This window comes from Limulus polyphemus, unplaced genomic scaffold (genome assembly GCF_000517525.1).
Source record: "Limulus polyphemus unplaced genomic scaffold, Limulus_polyphemus-2.1.2 Scaffold4404, whole genome shotgun sequence".
NCBI lineage: Eukaryota > Metazoa > Arthropoda > Merostomata > Xiphosura > Limulidae > Limulus > Limulus polyphemus.
The window spans coordinates 74,013-83,279 of NW_013670014.1; the positions used below are offsets into that span (position 1 = coordinate 74,013).

Consider the following 9,267-nt stretch of genomic DNA (forward strand, 5'->3'; position numbering starts at 1 on the left):
ATAGTAAAAACAAACACGAAACGACGAACATAAGTTAACTTGTGTGATCTACTTGTAACGCACGTGTACGGACAGTATCTACAGTACGCAGATTGCGAGTCGAGCGACCTAACCACCTGGCCAAAAAGGGAAAGAGCACAAAATGAAGGCTCAACGAAGTTTTTAAATTGAACACATAATTTACCATATACGGAAAGATTTGGAAAGGTTCCCACGCAGAAAGGAAACGTAAATAATAACCCTCTTGATCACACATTACCAAAAACATCCTGCCTTATCAAGTTGAGACCAATTGGTTGTTCTGTTTGCCAAAAATTGCTATATTGGTCATTTTGGCCTCAATTTGAGGCCTGAAAACGACCTCTGAGGTCGCGGCCACATATTCCATGTTACTTCCCGTACAAAGTTCTATCTGTACCCCGAGTTTAGAGTTTGTAGCTTTAAAGATGTGGTCATGCATAAGGAACAGACCCACAGAGAGAGAGAGACATTCGCGCTTATACATATATAGATTATTCCCTAAAACTGTGTTGATTTCAAAAGATAATGAGATACTTCAACTTTTAATGTAATAATATAGCATATGCCAAAAACCACATGTACAATAGCATGTAAAAGCCTACCATATGCATGTAACTCGGTCTTTTTTTTTAGAATTAATTACCCAGATAAATCCATTTGCGTGATTTCTACCAAGTAATTTGGTTTCTTATTTTTCTCATGAGCGCCATCTGTTGAGTTTCAAATAGTTTAATAAAACTTTTGAGCAGAGCAGTGATAAAATAGAGCATCTGTACGTGGCTTGAGGTTTTCAAATATATTAGTTAGACTTTTAAGCACAACGCTACACCATAGGCTATTTGTGCTGTGCGCACCGCAGTATCGAACCTCGATTTTTGGCTTAATAAACCTAAGTTTACTGCTGAGCCACCCAAAAATTATTATTTTTTAATCTACAGATTACCGTGCGTTCTGCCAGTTGTGTACTTTATTTTCCAAAGGCTTTTTTTTGCTAAAATTTAAAGGCATGTCAAGAAATGCTTTTACTTTTTAACAACATTGATATTTATTGTTATTTTCTTGGTTCGTAAGAACAATCTATACAATACGCACAATATATTATCGTTAAGCCTAATAAAATGTTTATATATTTGTACTTTATGATATACGGTTACATTTTATTTTCGTCTTTTTGGGCTGATGCTAATATTAACTTTAGAAAATGAGCTTTTAGTATGATTAATTATACATGGACTTTTCTACATATAAAATTTACTTTTAGTGTTGCACGCTTAACCGGCGTTACGTTTCTGTATTATTATAACACTGGTAACTACAGATCGATTAGCAAATCATTCTTAAATCTGAGTTATTTTTATTTTCTGATATGTAGGAAAAAGCGGGTGTATTGTACGCACAGCCAGTATATGTGGTGAAATTAGGAAGTTTCTAAACATTCGACAAGCACAAGTTGTGCCTAGATTGTTTTTTGAAACTTGAAATAGTACAAGTTCAATTAACCATTTAATTCACTTCATACTTTCTGTAACAAGAACAGTGTGTTAACTTTTACAGCCACATATTTTGAAAACTTTAATTACGAATCGGATTTAATTCACGTCAACAGTTTCTAATTAATTTGGTTAACTGCCATTAGAGAGCACAAGATAGAGGAATTTAAATAGATACGAGGCAGTTGGAATGCATTTGGTGCATTTACAGCAGATTCCCAGTGTTAACTCCTTCTACCTCCCTCCCCTAACACACACAAAGAAAAAATGGAGAATGTTATCAACGAAGACTGGGATTGACCGCGACCTTATAACGTCCCCACAGTTGAAAGGGCGAGTATGTTTGGTGTGACGGGGATTCGAACCCGCGACCCTCAGATTACGAGTCGAGCACACTAACCACCTGGCCATGCCGGGCATCCCATAATAAAATAAATGTGAAATTACAACAGTTATAGTCAATTAAACATGTTTTAGGTTAGTGCGAGAACCCCGAAATCGCTCGCAACAGGCCAATACGGATGTTATATGCCTTTTTTAGGACAATTTATATGATTAAAGCTTATGTTTGTTTGGGAAAAAACGTTCTTTTTTTATCACTGTCTTTTTACTAAATCCGTTGTGGATTTGAAACTAGAAGCATTTAAAATTATATAAAACGTCGCAGTTAAATGTAACGTTTCATACATATGGTCGCCCGGTGGGACAGTGTTAAGTCTACAAACTAACAGTACTAAAACTCGGGGTTCGATTTCCCGCGGTGGACACAGCAGATAGCCCAATGCGCTTTGCTTTAAACCAACCAGCCAACACATATTACGCCCAGTTTTTTTGTTTTGCTTTGTCAGTTTGTTCGTTTCACAATAAACTAAATGACAAATATACATACCCTTCACTCATTTAACATGTCACCAATAGCTGCTAAAAACAGAGTTTGTTTGAAGTTAAAACTACACAATGGGCTATCTGTGCTCTGCCCACCACGGGTATCGAAACCCAGTTTCTAGCGTTGTAAGTCCGCAGACATTCCGCTGTGCCCTAGGGGGCGCTAAAAACAGAAAATACATCATTGACCAAAGTACAATATATTATCATCTTCACGATGGTTCATAGAAATCGATATAAAATTTTCAAACTCGCCATTTTTGGTTGATGAATATTTATAATTTCAATTTTGTTCGATAATTTGCCAACATGAGCGCTAGGTTTTTATAAACGAGCATTGATAAAAGACAAATGTACAAGAAACACGTTTTGCGGTTTTTTTAACTATAAATGCCTTTCTGAAATGACACCTGTTGTTCAGTGGTAAGCTTATGGCGCTTAAATTCGAGGTTCGATCTTCGCGGCTCATACAGTTCACATAGCACATTGTATGGCTTAATGGCAAAGAAAAAACTATGATTTTGTGTTTTGAATGTTGTTGTTTTTTCCTCTTAGTATCATTATTGATGTTTAGAAATAATAAAAGGTTGTTGCTATTATTTTTCATGTTTAAAGAATTGACTACCTAAGTTTTAGTTATTCCATAACTAAAATTGCATACTAATTACTACGATCAAAAGTAGGTTTTTCTTTACACTTTTGTGTAGCTTCAACGAATATTCTGTAAAACATCAAAGTCTTGGATGAAATTGTAGATAGATTTTCATTTAGCTAACTTTGTGTGTGTGTGTTTAAATTTTATTTTTTATTTTTGAACTGTAGGTATTTACTCAAGCCACAGACTGCCCAGAGAGTTGGGCGAGTAGCCCTAGATAAATTTGCCAAAGAAATAAAGCACTTACATCGCAACGAATATCCATCGCGCTCTCCTCGTTTGGAATCTTATAACGTCAAAGATAATCATTTACCTTCCAGCAGTCGTAGCGGTAATTCACTACGTTCAGAACAAGAACCCAGGCGGGAGAAACTTCCACTAAAACCAAAACCTCTAACTATAAGAATACCACCACCAAGCACAGACCCTCCAAGATGTAAAGGTCAGCAGAATGAAACCATCCAAAGACAAGGAGCAGACGGAATTAGCGAAAGAATTTCGCCCAACTGGGCCAGTCATAACGGCCTTATTAGTATAACCCATCAAGCTGAAAACATTTCACCTCCATCTGATCTCAACAGGCACATCCGAAAAAGGAACCGATCTAAGGATCAGTCTAGAAATGGCGTCACGGACAAAGGTGCAGTGGAAGTTCGAGACATGGCTGTTAAACAACTAACTTGGAATCATGAAAACACAAAGATTCCAATGAACTTAAATTATCAGTTGGACCATTTCAATGGAAACACCACTTTAGACTCGGAAAATAGTGTACGACCAGATGGAGCCGGAGAGTCGGTCAACACAGATAACGGTTTAGTGAACGTTAATGGTAGGTATATATATTTCTATTTTGATTTTGTTTTTTCTGCGTTTTTGGCTGAACCGATCGCGGATTGACTTTGTGGTAGAACTCTGCATATTGAAACTGGTGAGCTGTGTTCGAATCCTTGCGATATCACAAAATATTCCCATCACTTTGATTAAACTATGGATGCGTTATAAGAATAAAAGTCAGCCTCTTACCGTGAACAGGGGATATTAGAATGCTACTGACTGGCTAACTTTCCTCTGATCTGTAGTTCAAAATTAGGGTAGGCGACAGACAGCTTTAGTAGCTTTGCCATAAATACAAACATTGGTTGAACCGTAATTAGATATCATGCTTTGTTCAAATACATTGTCTTACAGTATTCTGTTCTTCAATGAGTATTTACTGAATACTTCGAATTTAGAGTTAATCCTGAACGACAAAGACACAGCTGCTACTCCGTGTTATGTGTATATATATATGTGTGTTAAATAAATGATAAACACTGCCGTAAGTACATGATACGTTTTGTATATAACGAAGTTATTAATATTCTGTTTTTCAAAATTTGAATTATTATATGAGACTTTTCTTGCTTATTATATTTGACTAAACAAAAAAATTCAACTTTTGAACACTCTATGTGTTTCCCAATAAATAAGTTTAACACGAAAAAACAATGCAATTAATTAGAAACATTTACCTGTTTACACGAGAAGTAAACATATGTAACATTTTACTAAATGTCACTATAACATATATATATATGACTAGTACATTATTTGAGTAGTTAGCTTGTGTTCTAAACTTTTGAGTCTAGAATAAATAAAATCTATGTCTTTTATAACCAACCACCAGAAGCCAGCACTGTTGCTTTTCTGGACAGATACAACAGACACGAATATCCACACATCTATAACAGCGCAACCTTGCGGAGAGTAAAAAGAGGAAACTTGAAGACAAAGAATTCAGACAAGAAGTGTCGGAAGGTTAGTTTTGATCCTCTAGCCTTGTTGCTGGACGCTGCACTCGAAGGAGAGTTAGAACTCGTGAAAAGAACTGCGAAAGAGGTGAGAAAACGTAGGTTATACTTAAAATAAATACCAAGTTCTTCTCAAATCACCTGGCAAACCTCAAAGATTAGAGTATATTGTTAGTTTCGCTAGACAAATTCTTATACTTTATTAAACGTTTCGTTTAATTCTATTTCTAGGAAGATGTAGTTCCTTGTATCACTTCTTTCACAGTCTTTTATTTTTAACGTGCTCTTGAATCAGGTGCCTAACACTAGTGCTTCTAATGACGAAGGAATCACTGCTCTTCACAACGCTGTTTGTGCTGGATACTTTGAAATTGTGAAATATCTCGTGGAGTTTGGTTGTGACGTCAACGCTCAAGACAGTGATGGTTGGTGAGTGATACTACCCGATTTTTCCATATTGACACACCTACTTCTGTTATACCTGTATGCACATCCTGTAAATTATTGTATTAAAACCTAGCATACTTTCCTGACCCTTGAACATTTCATTATCTCTCCCCAGGTAGAAATATTGTTTTTCCATTGTTTCTTCTTCTTCCAAACACTTCAGTCGACCGCCATTCCTACATTTCTCGGCGGATTGACCTGAAATCTGGTAGAATTATACCTTGTTTCAATACTCGCAGACAACTTTTTAGTATTTTCTATTTAGGCGTTTTTGAGAATTTTATGGGGTCAAAGGACAAACAACCCCAAAATTTATATTTTGGACTCCTGTTCGGTTATATCTATTGGAATCAAGATGAAAATTGACACAAGTAAAATTTTTCATGCGCCCAACACATTGACATAAAAAAGTTGGATTTACTCATTTGGTCTTTGTAGGGGGATCAGAGCTCACCAAAAAAGCATAATTTTGCGGGTTTTGGTCAATCACTCGGCCACATTTGGACCAATTTACATGGGATTTGGTACAGAGATACTTTTCTAGAGGTCCCACACACATTGGCAAATAAAAAATGATAGATCTGTCCATTTTTTGTAACTATAGGGGGTCAAGATACCATGAAAAGCATAATTTTAAGTTTTTTGATAATTACTCCGCCGTATTTCGGCCAATTTACATGGGATTTGGTACAAATATACCTTCTTGTATGCCCCAATCAATGACATATATACTTTTTGATTTTTTCTGGTGTCAGAATTGGCCATGTTGGGATTGCATAGTGGAGTCCTGTTGCATTCGCCCGCGAATGTTGGCCTCTTTAATTTAAATTTAAACTCATTACAGGTGTTTAAATAGATTAATAAGAAATTTTGTGTAAATTTATTATTCAATAAAAAAAAGTATTGACAGAATATTTTAACAGTGAGTGCATATCTGTATATCTCCACAGGACACCACTTCACTGTGCAGCCTCCTGTAACAACCAACAAATAGTGAGGTTCCTAGTGGAGCATGGTGCTTGTGTATTTGCCACCACGCTCAGTGACAACGACACCGCTGCAGAAAAATGTGAGGAGGACGAAGAGGGCTATGATGGATGTTCCGAATTTCTCTATAGTAAGTTGACATTGTAGATTAATTAATTTGTACTATACAAACCGTAGATACCTTTTCAGTCCTTCTTACGGGTAAGCATAATAGAAAATCACGACTCATTTAGCACTTGTTTATTTTGGTCACTGTGAATTCTCAAACATTTCATATGCAATGTCGCCACTAATAAATTTATGTCTTGGGGATTTTGTCCAATAAACGATATTTGTGTAATGAGATTGTTAAACGATGCAACACGAGAGGACATAAATTACGAAGAAGAAAACCTGCTGTGTTCTTAATCAAAGCAAAAACAAATCGCACGTCAGAACGTTTAGGAGAGCAACGAAGTTGGAAACCACACCCCAAGCCAATATAGAACAACGCCCTTATCCACAAAATGGAGATTATGGTAACGAAAGAGAACCTTTCTAATCAAAAAGCCGCTTCAATGAAGCTGGGCTTATCTCTTGTTACCTTTAACAATGCAATAAATGAGGCTTGCAAACCAAAGGTTCACAAGCTTCCAGTCACATTTAGAAATTAGGAGTTGTTTTGGTGTGTAATATGACCAAAGAATCTAGAATCACAAAAGTTACATTTCATCTATTATCTGCCAAGGCTCCTGATGTAACTCCAAAGGACTTTTGTACCTTTGGTCTAGTTAAACGTAGTCTTGGGAACTAATGTTCGCGTACAGTGAAGGATCTGTGGAAAGTTTATCAAAAGCTTGTTACGATACTCATTTCGGTATCGAGCAGGAGCGAAATCATGACCACCAAACTGAGCACAGTCGGTGGTGGAAAAAATAGTTCTAAGAACAGCACGAGATCAGAAACATCATTTTTATATAATGGGATTAAATTTGATATAAATGGGATTGGTATATTAACTGATAGTAATGTTATTTGTACAGTTCAACGTCTATTACACATTTTATCTACCATGTAAAACAAATTTGCTATCTACTTTACATATTTATTAGAAAGGCACAATCAGGAGCGTAACCAGCACTACAGAGTGGACAATTTTTTTTTCCAAACAAACATGTGGACCATTTCTTCTACACAAAAAATATGTGATTTACATTAAAGCCAAGTGTTTATTTGAAAAAATCAGAAAACAGTGGACCTTTTAGACTTTTTTAGAATATTGAGAAGGCCGTTCGACCACCACCCTGGTTACACTTTAAAAACGGCGACTTTATCGATCCTGAAACACTTGAAGTTAATGTTCAATTTATGTTGTTGTTGTTGTTTTTTATCGTCCAACGTAAATATAAACACTAACAACTTTCGACATAGTTTAATAAAACTAATTAAAAGGCTGACAAACAAATGGAGATACATGGTAATAATAACAACTTCGAATCAAAGTAAGCTAAGTATTTAGAGCTAAACTAAAAATTAGCCTGGCCATAGTATCACTAATTAAATACACTCTTGTTTGTTTGTGGTTAAGCACAAAGCTACACAATGGGCTATCTGTGCTGTGCCCACGACGAGCATCGAAACCCAATTTTTACCGCTTAGCCACTTGGAAGGCTATACTTTTTTTTACGTATCTACTTCTAAAGATTACATTTCACACACACGTACAATACATTTGCAATAAAAAAATGAATTGCAAATATTTAAATTGAAAACAAGATATGCAACGTTACAAATGAAAATCGTTTTATCTTTTTTGAAGGTGTTCAGAAAAAACTTGGTATCTTAAATAGTGGTGCTGTATACGCTGTATATGATTACGATGCACAAAATCAGGATGAATTATCGTTCAAAGATGGCGACATGATCATCGTGCTGAGAAAAGGGGATGAACAGGAGAGGGAATGGTGGTGGTCTCGCCATAACGATAGAGAAGGTTACATTCCTAGAAATCTCTTAGGCGTAAGTGAAATATACATATACATATATATACATTATATACTTATTTTGTGGTTAAAATGTAGGGTTTAGTTTGTTTATTTGTTCGTAAGTGAAATATATATATATATATATACATTATATACTTATTTTGTGGTTAAAATGTAGGGCTTAGTTTGTTTATTTGTTCGTAAGTGAAATATATATATATATATATATATACATTATATACTTATTTTGTGGTTAAAATGTAGGGCTTAGTTTGTTTATCTTAAATTCAAGTTTAAACTTTGATTAAAGCAAACTATTTTAGTGCTAGTATTTAATATGCCTCCCACACACATCATAATTTCCCTAAAGCTAATACGGTTACCCAAATCATCAGATAATAATCATTTAATCATTCTCGTAGTAGACTGGTATTAAATGTTAATATATTAATAATGCTAACTTATAGTAATCATGAAAAGAACTTAGTTGTACTATGTCCAAGTTCCGTAGTTTTGTCGTGTGACGAATACACTACGACTTCGTTACTTACGTCAGTGTTAGTAACTTAATATTCCATGTAACTCAATGATGTATGACGTAGGCATTGTTTAATTTAAGAGTCGGTTTAGGATGTTTATGGTTAAAAATATGAAGCTGTCCTTTTTTTCTTTCTTTTTTTTTGAGGGGGGATTGTGATTACTTAATTTCATAATTTTAAGAAAGTACGTTGGCAATATCATTAACTTCTGCTATATTAAATACAGCTTTCAAGTTGAGAAATTAGTGTTAAAACACGGCTAAAATAACAAAATTTATTACGACGTTTTTAGCAAATGCTTTTCGTCAGGCAGTTACATTGTCAGGCCCGTACGCAAAATGTTGAAAAATATTTTCTAATTTGTGAGATTAAAAGCCAACACATATTGTGCTAAGCACATTCAGCATGCAAAACATGCTACGGGGGGTCTGGCATGCCCCCAGAAAATTTGTAAAAAATAGGTTCTATGTGATTAAATCTGAAAAG

The 9,267-nt window shown here is 35.2% G+C and overlaps 1 protein-coding gene across 1 annotated transcript in view; it reads left to right on the forward strand.

Annotated features, from left to right (window-relative positions):
* LOC106471092 (apoptosis-stimulating of p53 protein 1-like) overlaps positions 1–9,267 on the forward strand; it is a gene marked incomplete at its 5' end in the record, with an annotated part of 84,610 nt that overhangs the window by 73,439 nt on the left and 1,904 nt on the right. Inside the window, 5 exons of the mRNA XM_013931679.2 lie at positions 3,219–3,883; positions 4,721–4,932; positions 5,140–5,273; positions 6,242–6,408; positions 8,077–8,276. Of these exons, the coding sequence (XP_013787133.1) occupies positions 3,219–3,883; positions 4,721–4,932; positions 5,140–5,273; positions 6,242–6,408; positions 8,077–8,276 (1,378 nt within the window). The remainder of the gene's footprint in view (positions 1–3,218; positions 3,884–4,720; positions 4,933–5,139; positions 5,274–6,241; positions 6,409–8,076; positions 8,277–9,267) is intronic.